Genomic DNA, 19,699 nt, shown 5'->3' on the forward strand with positions numbered 1-19,699 from the left:
CTACATTTCCTGGGGAAGGCTGGGTTTATGGTTAAATTTTGCCATAGTTTTTCTGGACATATCTGTGCTCTTGACAAAGCTAGACCATTTTGAAAAATAGCCTGGAAGCATAGCCATGGGGAGGTATTCATTCCTAAAACTGCCCAGCATGCCACTGTGCCCTAATCACACCTTTGGACAGAGATGCTTTCTGATCAGTTTGCTTATGATAGTGGTAAAGAATCGGTAAAGAATTTCCAAGTGTCATGTCTTATAGGCCTCTTGTTTTTAACAATATACAAATGGGAGTCATGACAGTACATTTTTTTTTTTACCCAACAAATGTGTTACACCACACACCCTTGTGAGACCAGTCTTACACAGGGAGAGGTTGCAAGCAACACCTGAGGTTAGGGTGTGGGAGAAAATCAGCACCTTAGATTTACAAGGTGATTTTATGCTGAGTCAAATGACATTAGATTTAAGGTGGTGGGCTTTGACTGCAAATTTGGGTGTATGGAAAAGAGTGGAGAATTTATACATAGCTTGATTTTTGTGAATGTACAATGCCTGGTATTGTAGGTAGACGTATTTGTTCATTTCCTGGGTATAAAGGATATAGATGGAAGTGCCATGACTGTTTGAAAAGAATACAGTGGCAAATTGGGAAGGATAGTCTGTTCAGTATATGCTGACAACAACCCTTACAGCAGCAAGTGCTGGGAAGAGAATTGAAAAATTGGTTTTTTGAAAAAATGACTACTTTGGGGTCAACTTTCTGCAGATAAGAAAAGCTTCGAACAGGGAAACGAGGCCAGCTGAAGTCTTATGCAGCAAAAGCAAACACAGAAGTAAAATATTTTATACAAGATGTCCCTAATACTTAGAGCATGGAAGCACGTTTCTCCCTGATGCTGTTGAGGAAGATTTATAAAGATCCTAAGCACAGGATCCATTTACCTTTGCTTATAGCTAAACATTATCCACTGCTTATAGCTCTTAATTCTTTGTTAGTGCCTAGTGTATAGCATTTTGTGCAACAGTTGCTTGTCATTTTTCTTCAGTGAGATAGCCCAGTGGGCTTGTATTTATTTTGTACCAATATGTTCAAGGAATGTGCATGTGTGTTGAAGGAGCAAAAGCAACAGACTTTGTGTATTCCTTTTTATATCTGAGCATGTACAGAGTGTTAAAACAGACATGCATACCCCCAAATTGTTTGTCACATCCAGCATCTGAGAGGCAACATCAGGTTAGCTGATCTAAGACAATGTCCTTCTTAAAATGTGAGCTCTCTGGTCAGCATTCTTGTAGTTTCTATTCAGACTGCTGCTTATGTTGCCCCTTGTCCAGCTGGAAGGTGAGACAAAAGTTGGGGAATCAGAAGTATTGTGACAATTGAAATTTGGGTTATGGTGCAGGAAATGTTAAAGGTTACTAGGGCAGGGAGCACTGAAGGTGTCATGGGGGATGTGAAGGACCAGCAAGCAGAGGAGCTGAAGTGTTGGGAGTGAGCTGAGAGCATTGTAAAAGAAAAGACACGTGGTGGAATAGGTATAATGAGGTTACAGAGGACATTGGGCATATTACAGTGAGGAAGAAGGAATTAAGGCATGGATGTTGGTAAATGGAAGCCTGTACTTCATAAAATCTCTTTAGAGTCCTGTGCTTTAAAAGTATTTTTATCAAATTACATATGTCACTTGGCTATGCAGACAAGGAAGACACAGTAAGTCAGGCAGCTCCTTGAGATAACTCATTGCTTCCTTTTTTGGCTGTGAACTTGCTAGTTTCCTTCAGGTAGGCCCATACCTGTGTGGGAAAACTCAGATGCCTCAGGCTTTCCTACAAGCTGACTTCCTCTGCTATTGTAGCTTCTTCCCAACTTTTCATTTGCTCTTCTATATTTCAGTACTTCACTTTTTTTTTTTTTTTTTTTTTTTTTGGTCATAAAGGGCATTTATTATATGATGCACCTTCCATGATTCAAGCAATGATAGATTGCTCAACTGTTTTCATCAGGCTTGCATGCACCTCTTTGGTATGGACTTCATACCACATGTGACTGATTTGCCTTCTGATTTCTTGCTGTCCTTCATTACTAGATTTTAATACATGTATAGATTGTCCTCACTGAGTTTGCCTTTCTTTCACTCCTGAAATTAGAGCTGGAACAGGAAAGTATTTAATTGTATTATATTTTTTTGTTTGCGGGTTTGAAAAAAGGCATTTTGTTGTGCTTATCAGACATGTTGGACCATGCTGTGCCTGTGCTGTTCTGCATAGGGATGTCCCAAGCCTCTTTAGGGGGTTTGTGACTGCACGAAAGGTAATTTGATTGTTTTAGTTTTTGAAATAATGCAATCTGTAGACCTCCACTGAACTCTGTGATCTGCTTTTGCCAGACCTTTAGGGAAGGCGTATTTCAATTACTGACTTTACAAGACCCAAAGTTTGGCACCGAACACTGACACAGGTCCTATTTCTTGCTTTTTAATGTGTAATCATGCAAGTCTGAAATCTGAATTCCCTGCTCTCCCCGTGCAGTCAGGTAGAGCCAGCTTTGCCGCTGATCAAATGGAGCCAGGAGACAGACTGGCCTGCTCCCAGCGCCCAAACGGGTTTGTTTATTTAATACGGGACTTCTTTTCCTCACTAATGAATGGCTTTCAACCCGGGGCATCGCTAGAGCCCTCTCTTTATGGCTGTGTGGGAAAGAGGACTTGCACATCCCTCCCTCCCTCTCTCTCGCCATGACGCCAACGCCTGCTGCTGGCGGCGTGTCCGGGGCACCGGAGCGGGGCCCCGCAGTCAGTCGGCGCTCGCTCGGGCTGCCCGCGCTGCCCGCAGGGGTCCCGGCGGGGCCGGGCCGGGCCGGGCTGCGGGGGGCGGCCGCGCTCCAGCTGTTGCCGCGCTCCGCGCTGCCCCGCGCTGCCCCGCCCCGCCGGGCAGCGGGCCAATGAGCGCCGCGGCCGCCGCCCCGCCGGCCAATGAGGGGGCGGCAGCGGGGCGGGCGCTGCGGGGCGGCGGGGGGAGCGGCGGGCGCTGCGCTCCGCTGGGCTGCGCGGCCGCTCCGAGCCTCGCTCGCTCCAGCCCGTTGCCGCTGCGTCCCGAGCCGTCCGGCCGCCCTCCCTGCTTCCCGTCTGGCGGAGCATCTCGCCTGCCTCCTCCTGCCCGCTCCCCGCGCCTCCGCGGCGGCGGGGCTCCAGCGCTGCTGAGCGTCAGGCGCAGCGGCGGCACCACCATGGCGGTGGAGGAAGAGGGGCTGCGGGTCTTCCAGAGCGTCAGGATTAAAATCGGTGAGCGCGCGGGGCAGCGGGCAGGGAGCCCCCGCTGGAGCGGAGGTGCCGAGCGCCCCTCGGCGCTGCTCTGCGCCCCGCCGGGGGCGGCGGGGCGGGCGGTGCCCGCGGCCGGGGGGGCTCCGCGGGGGCTCCGCGGGCCGTGCGGGCGGCCGGTGCCCGGGGACGGGCGGGCAGCGCGCTGCGTCCGGCAGGCGAGCGGCGCCGCCGGGACTCCGGGCGCCGCAGGACATTCGGCTAATTTCGCGCGTTTTGGTGTTTGTTTTTTTGTTAGGGTGGTTTTTTCTTTTTTTTTTTTTTTTTTTTTTTTTTTTTTTTTTTTTTTTTTTCTTTTTCATTTTTGTCGCTAAGCTACGCTGTAAAAGTTTGGAAGCCGTCACCGAGTCTCAGCGCTGTGTGTCACTGGCAACGCTGGTGTGAAGCCGGCCCAAAAGCGGCCGTGTGCAGGCAGCAGCCGCTGTCTCAGCCCCTTCCCTCGGCAGGGGGACAGGCAGGGGCTGCTGTCGCTTCCTCACGCCTTCCTCCGGCTCGCGCTTTTGGAGACTCGCTCTTCTTGCTGTTGAGCGAGTTCCAAACCACATTATTAGAAAGTAAGCGACAGATGTCAGCGAGCGGATTAAACTCTCCCTGGTCGAGTTCTGAGTGTGCCGGCTGGGAGGGAAATCCCTCGTTTCCGTAAGACAATCGGTCCCACATGCCGAGGGAGCGGTTCTCCTCCCGGGCCGGGGCGCGGGCGCTGCGCGCTGCAGGGGAAGCGGCGAAGTTCAGCGCCCGGCTCACAGCGGTGCGTACCGAGGGCGTGTGGCTTCCTAATAAAGCTCTTGAAAAATCTCCCTTTGCGTTTCCCTGCGTTCGGAAGCAAACTTGCAGCCACCAATTGGCGTGTTAGATAAAACTGAAACGTGAGATTACGTAGAAAATCTCATTATTGGATAGTGGTATTAGCACTTCAAAGAGAACATTGCTAGGATCGTTTCCGTTAATTGTCAACAGGTAGTTTAGTGATAGCAGATAGTGATAAGTTTTTAAGACTTAAAATTTTATCATATAAACTAAAAATTTTATGTTCATTTTATGTTCTCGTATGCATCCAGAAAAGAGATTCAGTAAGACTGCAGAGTATGGTCGGAGACTTGTTTCAAAGAAGGGAGGGGAAAATAGAAAAGATCTTTTCACAAGGGAGAAATCCGGACACCATGTGTGTGATATTGCAAGTTGTTTCTCTCTGACGTTTTTTAGTAAAAGGGATAACATATCTCGTGTGTAGGATGATGACTTGTGGCTGAGGTGTTTGTGTTTAATTATTTTTTTCGAGAAAAAAACAGTTATGATCTTATACCTGAACGATTGAAGGCACGAGAGTGTGGGATTTTCTTTGAATTGTTGAAAAGATCGAAGACAGTAACAGCAGCAAAAGTCTTGAGATGAATCTCATTATGTCGCGGACTAAAGTTAATCCTGCTGCCGACTTCAGCTATCGGAGCGGAACCCCTATCAGAGCTGAGCGCTTGATTACTGTAGAGCTGCAGCAAGCATCCCCGCTGGTTTTTAGCCTGGATAGCGAGAGGAAGAGCCGCGAGCATCCCGCGCGGTGCTCGGCCGGTGCCGTCAGAGCGGGAGGTGTTCCCGCAGGACGGCGGAACAATGCCCGGCGCTGCGCCGCCGCTGCCCGGCAGGGGGCGCAGCCGAGCGCTTCCGCCTGCAGCGGCGGCTCCGCGGCTTCTGCCGCCTGTTCCAAAGGCACGCTGCCCCCGTGCCTGGCTGTCTCCTGGGAAAGTCGCAGAAAATAGGAAGTGGCGGGATTGCTTTGATGCGTTGAGGAAATATTCCTAATCAGATTGGCCTCGTAAAGCAATCCTAATCTTCTAGAATTTGTATATGGAGCTTGTAGGCTCCCTACAGAAAGTCCTGGGTCTGAAGGGGGGTCACAGACTCACAGGGCTGTAATGGTCGGGAGGGATCTCTGGGTATCATCTACTGCGAACCCCCTGCCAAGGCAGGGTCACCTAGCATGGGCTGTTCAGGAAAGTGTCCAGCTGGGGTTTGAATGTCTCCAGAGAAGGAGACTCCATGAGCTTTCTGGGCAGTATGTTCTAGTGCTCTGCCATCCTCAATGTAAAGCACTTCTTCCTCCACCTCCAAGAGGTGGAACTTACTGTTTCTATTTATGGCCTTTGCTCCTCATCCTGTTTCTGGGCACCACTGAAAAGATGATGAATGTTGGAGTGTTCCCATTCATGGGTATTTTGGTTGTCCTTTTTTTTTTTTTTTTTTTTTTTTTTTTTTTTTTGTAGTGACAGGAGGCTTTGAATCTTTCAGTGGGTTAAGTGAGCTTTGATTTATCATTTTGTGGAAATGGTCAGTTCTGTTCTTTGGGAGCTTGTTTTGCAGCCAAGCTGTGACTGATCTGTGACTTTCAGGCATTCTGTGCTTGATCTGATAAGGTGTTTCCTTCTCTGTAGCACATCTGCTGGCAAATCATGAACGGGAACGCTGATATACAGGTGTGCCTTAGAATAAATTGGATGAAATGTAGGATTGATGCATTGAGCAATCAGTGCAAACAGAGTGGAGCCCTATGTTGGCATGCCTCTCTTAATGGGGAGTGGATGCAGCTGGGAGGCTTCTGGCTGTGCAGAACACCTGTAGCCTAGAGATGTTTGAATGCCCCAATGTAGTGTACTGCTGTGCTGGCTTGTCCTGTATTTCCAAGAAGCTGCAGGTAACTGAAGGCGTTTTCTTCTGCTCATATAACTTGTTCTTTTGGGACTGATGGGCTGCATGAAATCAACCATATTGAGCTAGTGGGTAATTGCATCCTGGGTCTTCTAAGTGCTTCCATGTTCTGAGGAGTGTTGTTTCTAGTCATGCTTGTATTTAGCCTGAGCCATCTGTCTCCTTTTTTGAAAATGTTGAAAAAGTTAGGCTTTGTAGGAAGCTGTGTGTTTGCTTCACTCAGTTGAACTGACAATGGGGTGGCACCTCCTAAAAATGTCTCATTGAGATGCTGAAGTTGTGGAGCAGCAATGTGAACAGTTGATGTGAATACCAGTGTAAAGAGGAGTTGTTACTGTGCTACCTCTTGTCCAGTTTCTTTTGTGGTTAGTTGAATTGAAATAAGTTAATGCCTGGCAACTTCTGCTCATGTTGCAAGGAAGTAACGTACAGTAGAAAGAAAAAAAGTAGTACTTGTGTTAATGAATATGCTGTTCAGATGTCTGGTTGAAATTGATTTATTTTGGCTTCCCATAACTGAAACTGTTGTACTTATGTCTTTTTTTTCCTTAATTGAAAATTATTTTTACCGGAATCCCTTGTACATAAACAAAACAATGTGTCATGTAAGACTAAACAAACACTTCCTATAAGATTGCCACTTTGAGGAAGTGTGCAGTGCTGATATTTCCATGAGTCAGTGTTTCAAAACCTGAAAGGAAACAACATAAAGCTCTATAGCTGATGATTGGCTGGAAAAACTACAAAGAGAGTCCTTCTGCTTGACAACATGACTTTTGTTGTACTGTTAATATTTAATAAATATGCTGTACTTAATTGCTACCTTTTTTCTCCTTAAATGGTATCAACTATTAAACTTTCAGTTTAAAAAAAATAAAAGCTCATGTTTAGTGTTTCTACTGTTGAAAGCTATATGCTGGCTAGCAGAGAACCTGCTGCCAGATTTTACCTTGTGAAATCGTTTATACTTGAAAAATCTAAAGAAACAGCTCATTTGTGAATTTTCACTTTAGCAAGCTTTTCATGTCCCTGAAATCTAGTACTGTTATGCTTAAGGGCATTTGGCTCTGCTTTAAAATAGTATTTTTTTCTAGCAGTAGTAGAGTTTGTTATAGTTCTGTCTGATAGTTTGAAAGTAGCAGTTGGGGCAGGAGGATACTGCACACTGAGAGTTTGTGGGGACTCTAAAATAATGAGGAGGACCCTTTGCTTATTATTCTTTCAAGCTGACATATAATAACAATCCACTTGTGCCCTGTGAGCACGTGTTGCCATTTAGGACATTATGAACTTCTAAAGCTTTCTTTTATCATCTTTCAGAAGGGCTGTTTTGTGGTTCCAGGGTGTTGAGGTCTTAGTCTAAAATGAGGGAATTCCTGCAGCATAAGCTGTCCTTAGCACTAAGTGTGATCAGAATCATGAAGCAGTGAAATATTTGTGATAAAAGTTACCTCCTAACTGATGTAGGTTAGTGCTTCACACACAGCTTACCCTGTTCTAAACTCACCCCATTTTCTAGGAACTGTAAGACCTTGTTTATGTCCAGTTGACAGAATGAGGATGGTTGGTCCATAGATGTGCCATCTCTTTGCCTTTTTATTCTTAGTGTGCCTTCTTTACTAATTCAGGCAGAGTTGTGTAGTTTAAGACACTGTGAAAGCAGTTAAACTTCGTGAAACTGAGTCTTGGGTAGAGTCAGGGAGAGTGTTTAGTTAAGTGCTAGTTTACTGGTGTTTAAGCAGGTTAATTGCCAAGAGAAGGTATTTACAGGCTTCCATCGTTAAACTTGGTACAGAGTAAAAGTTTGGGAGATGTCTCTGCATTTCCCAGGCTAAGAAGAAACTTATTTTGTCCCTGACAAATTTAAGGTCTCCCTTAAGTCTAATAATACTAAAGTTGTTCAGGGAAATCCATTTGGTCTTGAGAAGATGTCCCTTTTAATGTTATCTGCTGGGATTTAGTGCCTTAAGTGGTTACCTGTAGAAGTAATTACGACTAAATATGTTCATTGCATAATACTGTAAAAGGATTTATTCCCATTTAAATGGGGCAAAAGGTTGTGGAATAGATATTTTTAGAATGAGAGAATTTTTCACAGGTACCTTTCTCTCTCTCTCACTATGTGTGTATATATATATATCTGTGTGTATGTGTATATTTATATATATGTAAATGGAAAATTATTATTTAGGAAGTGTGAAATGTTTCTTGTAAAGATAACAATGTTTTTTTTCCGGTGTTTCTAAGTTAGAAGACTAAGAAGTAAAGAAAGGAAGAAGAGCTATTTGCATCTGGCCCTGAATATATTCAAGACTTCTCAAGATCTTTTCTTCACATTAAAAAGTTAACAAGTACAGTTTGAACTGATGTTGCATAGGTAAAATGAAATGGCAACTTAACATTCTTATTGATTGACTGTAGCAATGCTAATTGATGCTTGAGTCTCACAGGCCATGGAAGGTGCAGAATAAATTATGCAGATTTGTCACTGCTGGTTCAGTATTTGAAATTGCTAGATTTGTTGGTGGTTATGTTTTTTGTTTGATAGCTGCAGTCCAAAGCATGAAATCATGATATGCTCACCCAAATTAGTACCTTGATGCTGCTGAGAATGTAGGTCTTGTCTTTCTCCTTCCCTACTCATCTTGCTCCCAGCCATGAAGTGCTCTTTGCACACCTGCTGTTGACTGATGCTCCTCTGCTCTCAAAAGAAAATCCAGTTCACTTTGCAAAGCAGAATGAAAGACTGCAACTTAATTTTCTTTTCAGGTTTTGTTTTTTTCCATTTTAGTGAGTTGTGCACTCCAGTGGTTGTCAGGTGTTTCTGGACAAGTATCCAAGAGCTTGACTGGGAGTGTTTGTGTAGGTTTTCTTGATGGTGCTGTATATGTTACCTGCCAGTACATACCAGCTTGGTCATCTGCTCTGGAGAATAAATGTTAAAGCTCCAGTAAGAACGGCAGAAGGATTATCTGACAAACTAATGTATCTGTACCTCTGACCTTCTGCTTGAGAGCTGCTTGAATCAGTTCAGGAGCTTAGCTCTTTATGAAAGTTTAGGTGTTTTAGCTGGTATTAGTTAATAGTCACACACGCTGCCCATTTCTCCATCACACACTTGTCTTTTAAAGCTGGGGCACCTAATTGATTATGATAATTATTCTTAACAGAACTCCATCTCCCCTTTCTCTGCATCAAAGCAAGGTTTCTCCTTATGCAGTTATGTTGTCAAACACTGCTATCATATTAAGTCATTTGTTGCACTCATGCACTGATCTCCCTTCCATTTAAGGAAGACCTCATGTAAACACTGGACAGTGTTGCCTACACCAAGGTTAGAAAATACAATTGAAAAACCTCATCAAAAATACCTTTGATAGTATTAATCAGGTTAAATTTCCCTCTGTTCTTTCTCACTGACTGATCTCCATTACAGGAGTATAAATTAGGAATAATTCTGTAAGGGCATTTCTGTGAGAGTTGAATTAAGTCTTTGAGTATCTCATGTAGCAATTTTTTTTTTCTTGGAGGAGGTTGGAGGGAAACGATGAGGTAAAATCCACTTTGGGTTGTTAAGGAGTACTTAATACCTCTCATGTTGACACATTTCACTTTGCAAACGGATGTCTTTGGAGAATAAATCTTACAGCTAGGTCTTGTGAGAGCAAGAAGCCTAGAATAAAATCAGAGGCTTGCAGACTTGGCTGCATACTGTAAAATATGTAAATATCAGACAGTTGCATTGCTCATATTGATCTGACCAACAAATGTTCAGCCAAATATGTCAAAGATAAATTAATGTGTGTATACCAGTGGATTGTTAATGCTTCTGGGGAGCAAGTCACCTAAGGCTTATATTAATAGTCAAAACATGCATTAGTAAGTCTTAATGCTGTGTTTTTTAAAATTTCTAGTACTGGAGGTTTATGTGTTTTGTGGTTACACCAAGGAAAAGCTTAAGCTTGGAGTTAATACAGGTTATATGTTATTAAACTGAAAAGCAGATTGTGGACTTGCCCATTCTAACCTTCTGGTTTTACTGATATTTGCTAAACCTTATGAAGTGTCTGTGCTTCAGCAGTGTCTGATTTCTTCAGTGTAGTGGAGTGGTGACTGAATTTAGGATCCAAATAAAAGCTTTGTTTTGGAGTAAAAACAAAACAAATCTAACTTCCTTCCTCTCCCATCCTAACCTCTACCAAGGGGAAAGGAACTTCCCTGAAACTTCACATGTTGTTTTCCTCCTATAGAAGACTTTCTGGGTGAAAGTTTTGCAAAATGAGATTTGAAGCTTCAAAATTATGAAGAACTGGAATATTTTCCCCCTGTTTTCCTTTCTCAAATTTTAATGGATCATTGCCAACTGTAAAACACTTCATATATTCAGTGGAAAGTTTGAGGTCTTTGAGGTTTGTTTGGGTTTTTTAATCCCCCTTCTGCCTGAAAGGGAAAAATATAGTGCATCTGTATTTTTGAAGTCTGTTGAGGAAAGAACACAAACGTTGAAGACTTCTGAGGCTTCTGATTAATGTTTCTGCTGTTCAGTTTTCATTCCAGACCTCTGAAGTATTACCATTTTTTTCTACTTCACCAGAGACTTGTGCATTTGCCTGTTACTAGCTCTCAGGGAGCAGTGGGGTGAAACGAAGGTCCCTTCATTAGCCCAACAACTGAGTCTTGCTGCTCCTTGTTGGAGTGTGGGGCTGTGACTGTGTTGCCATTGACTGAAATGGATTAGTGTGATGTGATGGTAAGAGGGTTTCACTTATTTAAGAATGACTGGTAGGTTTGAACAGATAGCAGTTGATGCCATGTTTAATTTGCATAAATATGAATGTACTTTTATATGCTGCTTGTGGGTGGATGAACATGAGATGAAGTGTCTCGATTCTTCCATGTGTGATGAATGAAAAGTCTTGAAGCTGGAAAGAAGACATAGTTCTGTGATGAGGGGGAAGAGAGGGACACACAGATCTATCTTCCATAAGATGTATGCTTAAGCTTTCTTTTCATATGTTACAGAGACTTTGGGAGGAAATATAATTGTCTGTCTCTAAACTTGTTACTAAGAGATTTTACAATCCATTTAGAAGAAGTTTGCATTGAAAGACCTGAGTTTGTGTTTCAAAAAAAGGAAGATGAAACACTGGAGATGTGTTACACAGGGAGCAGAAGGGTGTTTGAACCTGTGAAGGAGTTTTATTTCCAAGATTCTTAATCTGGAGTGTGTTGTTTGTTTTTATTTATAGATGTAGGAATAAAAATTTTAAGTGACCGATAACTTGTTTGATGGCAATTTGCAAATATAAATTCCATTCAGTTCCAGTTGCATGAAAGGCATGTAGTATAAGTCAACTTTACTATCTTAAATTTTCCTTGCTTTTGAGTTTCATTCAGCTGTAATAGTCCAAGTATTGGAAAATGGACAACTTGAAGTATTTTATTTACAGCTGTGCTTCTGTTATGACTGTCTATATAAATTGCTTATGTTTAAAAAAGCAGCTCAAAAAAGCAGATGAACTGGTGGCTGAGTTTTAAAGTCCTTAAAAATAGGAGGGAGGGGAAGAAGTTTGTTATTACTGTTTCCAATTCCTTCTAAAAATATTTCTATTTACAAATTGTTTACAGCTACTTACTTTTTTTCAAGAACTCTAGAAGAAAACAGTAAGTTAGTGGTAGCTTTTTACAAGGCTGTAGTTGATTCTTGCTTGTATTTCCCAGCTGGTGTTAGAGTACATCTGGAATCTATGAAATTCCTTTCTTTGTTCCTCATTTCCTGTTTCATTGAGTACTACAGTGCAACATTCTGAAAGCTATTTCTCTTAGCATCTTCTAAGATGTGCATTTTAAACCAATTAGTGAGTTTTAAAAGTAGTTATATGTGCTTTTGTTTAACAGTGTAATTGAAAAGTGAAATTGAACTGTATTATGAAATTTCTCAGATGCTTTGTTGTCCTATTTCAGTGAAAAATAGTTTTGTTGATTTATCTGGCTGTCGTTCAGCTTGTAGAATTGTAGGAAGGAGGGTGGTAGAAATAGAAGAAAAATCTGGTAGATAGTACAAAAGCTGCCTTTCTTAGTCTCTCCCTCCCTCCCTCTCTCCCTCCCCCTGCCCAGTAACAATCACCATTTTGTAATGGAAAATTAGATCTATTTTGCAGGAGACACAGGGTGTAACATCCTACAGTTACTTTTTGATTCTGGTTTGAAAGGCTGATGACTGCTATAGAACACATGAACACAACCTTGGAAAACTGAGCTCTGACACTGTGGCACAATGTGAGAGTTATTTGTATCTAAAACAAAACCAATCCATCCTCTCCAAAACAGCTACATTTAACTTAGATTTACTTGTTGGGATTGCATTGCTGCAGATAATTCATAGTCAGTGAAAAAGAGAGGAGATGCAGTTGTCTAACAGAATTGCTCTCATTTTTTGCAAGTAGTTGTTCTGTTCTTCCTGAAAAAATATTGTGCTTTTATGAATACTTAAGGTATCTGAGTGACTGCCCCAAGTTTTCCAGAACAAATGCAAGTTTTTCATAGTCCAGTGCTCAGCTCTTCTGTTGTTGCCATTTACCAGCTGTGAGTGCTGTTTCTGAGATTGCAGTTTTCGTTCTTCATGCTGTCACTAGTCATGAAAGCTCTGTAGTGGTACAATATATGTTCAAAAACTTCTTGACAAAGCACCTGCTCTTAAGATGTGACTTGCATTGGAAGCATTATTTTTTCTTTTTATTAATGCACTTGCTGTTTTCCCTTCCATTTTTGATTTGTGGATTATCTCTGAAATGGTAGCATTTGCTCTCATGGAGAACTCAGTATTGGTGTAGTGCTTATCTTATTTTTAGCTGTTTTTAATACATTTTAGCAGAGAAAAGCAAGGAAATGTCAGCACTGAGACCTGTTACTCCTCTACAGATCTGATCAGTATAATTTCTTGTCTTCCTTTGATATTTTTTTTTTTCCAAATGTCCCTGACAGCAGATATATCATTGATTATGTGAAATAGGTTGTACATGGAGGTAGTTGTGCATTATATTTTTTCTACATATTATAAGGAGCTGAGGGAAGAGCTACTTGTTTCCCACAAGGCATGCAAAAATAGTGACAGAATTGTAAAACTCAGCAGTTGTCTTTCAACATGTAATATGGGCACAGAACCATTTTTAAGGCTTTCAGGTCTTTTGCACTTACATAAAAGTAATGGTACTGCTCAGTTTGTCTGGAAATTTGTTAAACCCAAAAACCATTTTGCTCTGTTTGTGATTATTGTTGCTGTTAGACTGTATTATGCTCTGTTTCAGGGAGGCAGTAAAGGTCTTAGAAAACTTGCACCTATTCTACTCAAGCCAGAGAAGCTGTGCTCCTGTAAATTTTGTGCACTGTTGTAACTCCGTAAGGTCCCTGTCTTAATCTGTGCAAATTCTCAGTAGCCTATACCAAGTCTAGTCCTAAGAGACTTTCTTCAGAGTACTTATCCCTGCAGCACTGGTTCATTAACCTATTAGTTCAGTTCCTCAAATGATAAGTTGCATTTTACCTCCAGGAACATACTGTTCAAGTTCTGAGTTTTGTGTTATTCCCTGGTAGATGAGAGACAGGACCCGTCAGCTATTTCTGGAAATGTTCTGTGGCCCATTCCTCTTTATTAACTCGTAATCACATTACAGTGTAGATACTTCATGTTTAGTACTTTGGCTGATGTTGCTTAATATTCAAATTTCAAATTGTTGGGATACCTGAAGAACCACATTTGTGCTCTATTAGCATTTTTTGCCCTAACTGTAAGGTAGGAATTGACCTATATTCTGTAAATATTTGTCTTACCCTGTGTTTGTAGATTGTTCCACATAATTAATTTTGCTGCATGCTGAGGGCCAGGAGCTCATGGATGATTCTGCTTGACCATTGTAAGCACCAGAGTTCTCACTAACAGGAGCTCCAGGTAGTTGCTGCAGAATAGGCTTAGGTGCTTCAGAGATGGTGATGGCTTAGAAAGGAGATTGTGGTCAGCCCTGTTTAAAGCTGGGGGAGCTGTTAGTGTCCCTTCCCTCTCCTACTGATGTGTAGAGCCAACCTCTGCTGTCTGTGGGTGGTGCCTGCAGTGGACTTAAGGAAGTTGGTGTTGCGTGTTAGAGTTGGAAGGAGCTAGATTCTAAGATAGTGTGCCTCTCCCTACTCCCCCATGGCTTTTTATTTTTTGCCTGAGAGGGAAGAAAAAAGCTAATTTTTATTCAGACCAATACTCCCGCCTGTCTGATTTTCAATGGTGATTCCGTGATTTTTGACAGGGAATAAAAAGTGCTTGGGGGAATTTGGAATGTTGCAGTAGAGCAAAATCATTTCAGTAAAAGTGAAATTCTAACAGGCTGATAATTAGTGTGTTTTGACACCTGATTCTGTTACAGTATTCCAGAAAGTTGTGAGTTTGAAAGTGGAAAAAAAAATGAGCTGAATTACTTTTAAAAGCTTCAGTATTAAATGTAACCAGTCTCTGTAACAGTCTAGTGGAAAATGTTGTGGCTAATAAAGTTTCCTGATAACACCTGCAAATTATTGGTATGCTGGTGCCCTGCTACTGGTAATGGGAATTGGTAATCTAGTCCTGAAAGTAACTTGTACTGCGTGCTCTTGAATAGGGGCTTCACTTTCTTGTCCACAGTGAATCTCTGGAATTTAAGGTGTATTTTTCTCCTGTTCCAGTGGAATCTTATTCAGGTTTATTTGTATTGTATCAAACTCTTTGTGTTTGGTGGCTGTTTGAGCTATAACCAGAAGTACCAGGTGCTTGTAAGATGGGGTCTCTGCTTCAGTACTACCGTGCACACTGCAGTGGGAGACATACAGGAGAGGAGCAAGTTCTGTGCTTAACAGACCATGCACAGTGGCAGAATGAAATGGGGTCAGGCATGAATATCTTATCCAGGAAGGGCTTAGAATCAAATAAGAGCTTACATGTCTGTGAATTCCTTCCAGGCTGCAGATACACCAAAACTCCTCTGGCCTTGCATGGGGTTCACTCAATTCTACAGAATGTGATCTGAAAACCCACTACTTGTGTGGTGGGAAAACACTGGGTATGGGGCTGGGTCAGATTCCCTGTTGCTCTCCTGAACTCCACAATATGAGATGGGGACAGGAACTTCCACCTACTTCCTTCAGAGCATGGAGTCAGTAGCAGGGCAGGACCTTGTAGCTGTGCTGTAAAGACAAGAATTTGGTTACCTTCATACTTCTGGAGGAGGCAGTGATGGTGATTTATTATTGCTTTTGCTGCATTGTAGTTATAACATTTGGTATCTTCAGTGTCATGGTGGAATGCTAACATATTCTTCAGTGTATATGTCTTCTAGGGTATCAGTCTGCAGGAGATAGGATATTTCTCTTGGGGTAGGTTGGGTTTTGATAGAGGCAAAGCGCTGTGCACTTTGGTTTAGTGCAGGTGTCATGCATTTATTTGATATTTTTTTCTTTCCGTTTTGCCATTGTTTTGGACATGGATGCTTTTTTAAAATTTTTTTTTTTTTTTTGCTCTGACAAAGTGTTTGTTGCTTGACCTCTGTGGTACACCTGAAACCAGCTGTGCTGGAGTACTGAGCCTTCACATCTGCAGGGGGAACAGGGTGTGGGAAGGATGAGCTATAGCTCAGCCACTGTGTGCTATTTTTTTTAAATTTTTTTTTTTATGCTTTGCATTGCTTTCTGTTTGAATGATAGTTTTCTTTTGGGAACATGAGATTAGCACTAAAATAGGCCAGCATAGGATGAAGATGACGACAATATAAAGCTTCTAAACGTGATTTTGAGCCATTGGGTTAGCTTTACTTTAATCAGGATTTTAGATTTTTTTTTTCAACAATCATTCAAGTAAAATCTTTGGAACAGAATATCAAGAGTATATTTAAGTATTTCCTTTGAGGAATGGAGCACTTAGTTGGATGTTGATGGGGACTAACATGAATTCTGTTGTAGGGCTGTGATTGAGAGCTTTTGTGGGGGCGAAAGGGAAGGAGGTTGAGACTTTTGTAAATTAAAACTAACTCAAAAGGATGCTGCTGTACATCTTCTGTGGTATTAGGGATGCCTCTGAAAGGTCTTTAGTTATACCCAGGCTTCAGAATCGTATCAGGAGTTACGGCTTAGCTGTAGACAGTGTAATAGCTGTGATAGAAAATTGATTTGTACTCTTGTAACAATCCAGATTGGGTAGTTCTACCCCAAACCTTCAAGATATAAGACAGTAAGTTTGACCTGGTCTGCTTAATTAATTTTACAGTCTCCTCAGGTATAATTTTTAAAGTTCATTAATTGCCTGATTAGCCTTAATGATAAATGAGTTTTTATGCTAATCATTTGAAAGACAGCCTGATTTAGGGAAGTCACTGAAACACGTAGCTGCTGTTCTGCCTGTAAAACAGCCTGGATGCTTGTCTCACTGTGACATTATGACATCAGACATATGTTTTCATTCATGTTCCTGGCAGCTGGAAGCAGTGTCTGAAAGGCTTGTATTGTTTACCTGTGTCTGTTAAGCACCGGTGTGCTTCCAGAGTCAAACACTTGAAACTGAGGGTTACAGTCATGAGGGTTGTTCATTGTCATCTTGAGTCCCTTTGTGTACACAACATTCTCACCTTTACAGGATTACATATTTACTTTTAAAAGAAAAGCACTATACTGCTTTCAGCCCATGGAATGTGTGGTATTTGTGGAATGAGCAATTATTTTATTATTATTATTATTAATTTATTATTATTATCATTGCCATCATTTGCATTCTGTTCTTTTGGAATACATGATTTTCTGCCCATATGTTTAATTCAAAACCTACTCTGGCATTGTTGAGCTCTTTTGATGCATTCCTTACTGTACAGTAGAATCTTTAATCATCCAGCCTTTTTCAAGATAGAGTTGACTCTCTTAAGTAGGGGGCAGGATAGAAAAATGGTATTTATCAGTCATGGTGTCAATTTCCATCTAATTCTACGTTTTTCTGGGAGGCAATTTCGTTGAAGTGGCAAGGATCTTGGACCTGAATATGTATCTAGCCATATTTATTCCATTGTGGCAATCTTCTTTCTTCCTGCTTACTTCATTTGTGATGTGCCTTCCCCTGCTGAGATGCAGAATGCAGATGTCTCACAAGCACCTCTCCAGCTATATGTAGAAGTGGAATCAACTGGCTTTGGCTAAGCTGTGCCCAGAGTGATGAGAGAGCGCTGCCAGGGGAAGGGACAGGGGAGGACAAGCAGGATTCTGTTTCTATGCCTAGCCAAGTCTTGCTTCCTTCCTTTCAAGATCCTGTTCTTGTCAATCTGCACTTGGAGTCAAATGCCTTCTGTGTCTTCCTGACACGATAGGGCTTTTGCAATGAAAGTCCTGCCTGGCATAACCAGTATTGGAGAAATGAAATGCAGCACTGGAGCAAGTATCTCTGTCAAGAATCAGAAAAGATGCTGATTTCTGTTCTCTGGAATTTTAGGGGATTTTTGATTTAAAAAAAAAAAATAATTATTTTGATTATTTTAAAATATTTTTTATATTTAAGGTCAAAAGCTTAATACTTATTTTGCTACCTAATACTTATTTTGAAACCTGGACGATTGCTGGACAAGCTGACTTCTCTTGAGTTCATGTTGCCTGTTTTAGCTGAAACAATTAAGGGGCATAGGAAAAGTTTAAGAGAAAACAGCCTTTGTACTCTATTTGGTTCTGAAGAACAGAAGCTAAAAAGAAAGCACTTATTAAGAAACTGGTACTAAGTTGTTGCTTTCTCTTTCCCTCGTGTACCCACCCTCCCTGCTTGTTAGACTCTTCCTGTTGATCTGCAGGATTTAGGACAGTTTTTGCCTTTCTGTAGGCTAGCAGTAATGGAATTTTGAGCACTGCACTACCAAGGTCTCAGTCCTGGTGTAGAGCATCGGTTTGTACAAATAACTTCTGTTCTAGTTGTTTGGAGTCTAAACAAAAGTCTGCTATAGCCTTATTTTTTTTTTGTTTTGTTTTGTATTCTAGCCGCTTAGCTTTTGGAAAAGCGGCTGTTCGCTTATGTTACAGCATAACCTTTTTGCTTAGCCTTGTTGAGTGTTGCCCTGTTCTGAATAACAATGGTTAAATACTCCACTGATCCTTGCGACCTTAGTAACAGAACTCCAGTGCCCTGCTGATATAAAGGTGTGTTTTATTAATATTTAGAGCAGAACTGAATAAACAAAAGATTAATTTAATGTGAGGCTATCCTATTCCACTTGTCACGGATCACCAAGGGGATTATTTGATTAAAAAAAGGCAGGCTGGAAGCTGAGCTTGACAACAAAGCAGGCAGGGCAGTGATCTTGTCTGGGAGGTGGGGTAGCCAAACAGGGGTAGAGCAGGTTCATGATGTTAGCCAGGGTCAACCAAGAGCCTGGTGACCACCAGAGAGCTCTGCAGTGATGAGTAGGTCCAAGGTAACACCAGCATTTAAGTCACCAGGGCAGAGTCAGGGTTGGTGAGGCAAATGGCTGGGTGCAGACAAAGGGCCCAGGGTCTGAGCTGGAATGCAGCCCAGAGGTGGGGAAGGGTGTCCAGTGAGGCCTTTCTCGCAGGGCTGCCTCCCCAGCAGGCTGCTGAGTTTGCACAGCTGCACTGTGTCACAGCTGGCCCGGAGCCGAGACCCCCAGGGCTGCCGGGAGGCTCCGCTCAGCGCCCTGGCACCCTAACATCTCGTCTGGGCTGGCCTTAGAGCACATAAAACCTTCTGCAGCTCCTGATCCCGGGATAACCGTGGTGTGAATCGTAAAGGGCGAAAAGAGGAAGTGGGGATGCAATAACAGAAAATAGGTCTGTGCGTTTTGTAACACTGACTGTGGCAATAAAACACATCCTGTGTGTAGGGGAGCCAGCCCCCCGTGGTGATTGTTGCAGACACTGTGACTTGCGGGTATTTCCACAGCTCTTTGTGGATAAGGCAAGTGTGGGAGGCACTAGGTGTTAGATAGCTATTGCTACAGTATGTTACCGTGATTGCTGGTTAGTCTGTTGGGATGGACAGAAAGGAAATTCTCTTGAAGTCTCTTTAACCTTTTGCAGCTGTGTTTTTGTGCCTTTATCATCCATGTTCTTTGACTAATATCTTGCTCTCTCATTCTATGACATTTTTAGTGATTTATTCTTCTTCCCTCTTTCTGTGGTTTGAAAACCATGTCTGATTGTTGTGAAGTTTCTGGTGCATGCTCTTACTTCTCTCCAGGCTGTGTCAAGTCTGCCCTTCCATCATGTCAGCAGCATTCTGTTGATTAGCAGAAGAGACCTATTAGAGTTCAGTGTTCCTTTGTTTCCTGCCTCTTTTATTTCCCCCTTCCCCAGAAGGATTTTTTAGAGACTTTTCTGTGTTATTTCTGTGGGAGCTGTGCTGAAGGCTTTGCAGACAGAGGGTTATAGAAATTAGCTTATGAACTCAACTGTGGTTCTCCCTGCAGACCTGTACATGAGATGAAAGGGTTTTTTCTGTTTGCATTTGAGTTTCCTGCTGCTTTGAAAGACAGTGGTGTGTCTCAGAACAGCAGTATTTGCAATATGCTCCTTCCACAGAAGGGAGAGTAATGACTGGTGTTTTACAGATAGGCATGTGGTTCCTTGTCTTCCTCTTTAGTTCTGCCTGGTTAAGAGAGTTAGAAGTTATCACTGTTAATTTTTTTTTT

At 42.1% G+C, this 19,699-nt stretch overlaps 1 protein-coding gene across 2 annotated transcripts in view; it reads left to right on the top strand.

The window, feature by feature from the left end:
• Window positions 1-2,992: 2,992 nt before the first annotated feature.
• The window catches only part of RASA3 (RAS p21 protein activator 3), a 129,146-nt gene continuing 112,439 nt past the window's right edge, over window positions 2,993-19,699 (top strand). For both annotated transcript variants that reach the window (XM_056496386.1, XM_056496395.1), the window contains exon 1: window positions 2,993-3,278. In XM_056496386.1, coding sequence (XP_056352361.1) covers window positions 3,224-3,278 — 55 coding nt within the window. In that variant the 5' untranslated portion in view covers window positions 2,993-3,223. The remainder of the gene's footprint in view (window positions 3,279-19,699) is intronic.

This window comes from Oenanthe melanoleuca, chromosome 1 (assembly GCF_029582105.1).
Source record: "Oenanthe melanoleuca isolate GR-GAL-2019-014 chromosome 1, OMel1.0, whole genome shotgun sequence".
Taxonomy (NCBI): Eukaryota; Metazoa; Chordata; class Aves; order Passeriformes; family Muscicapidae; genus Oenanthe; species Oenanthe melanoleuca.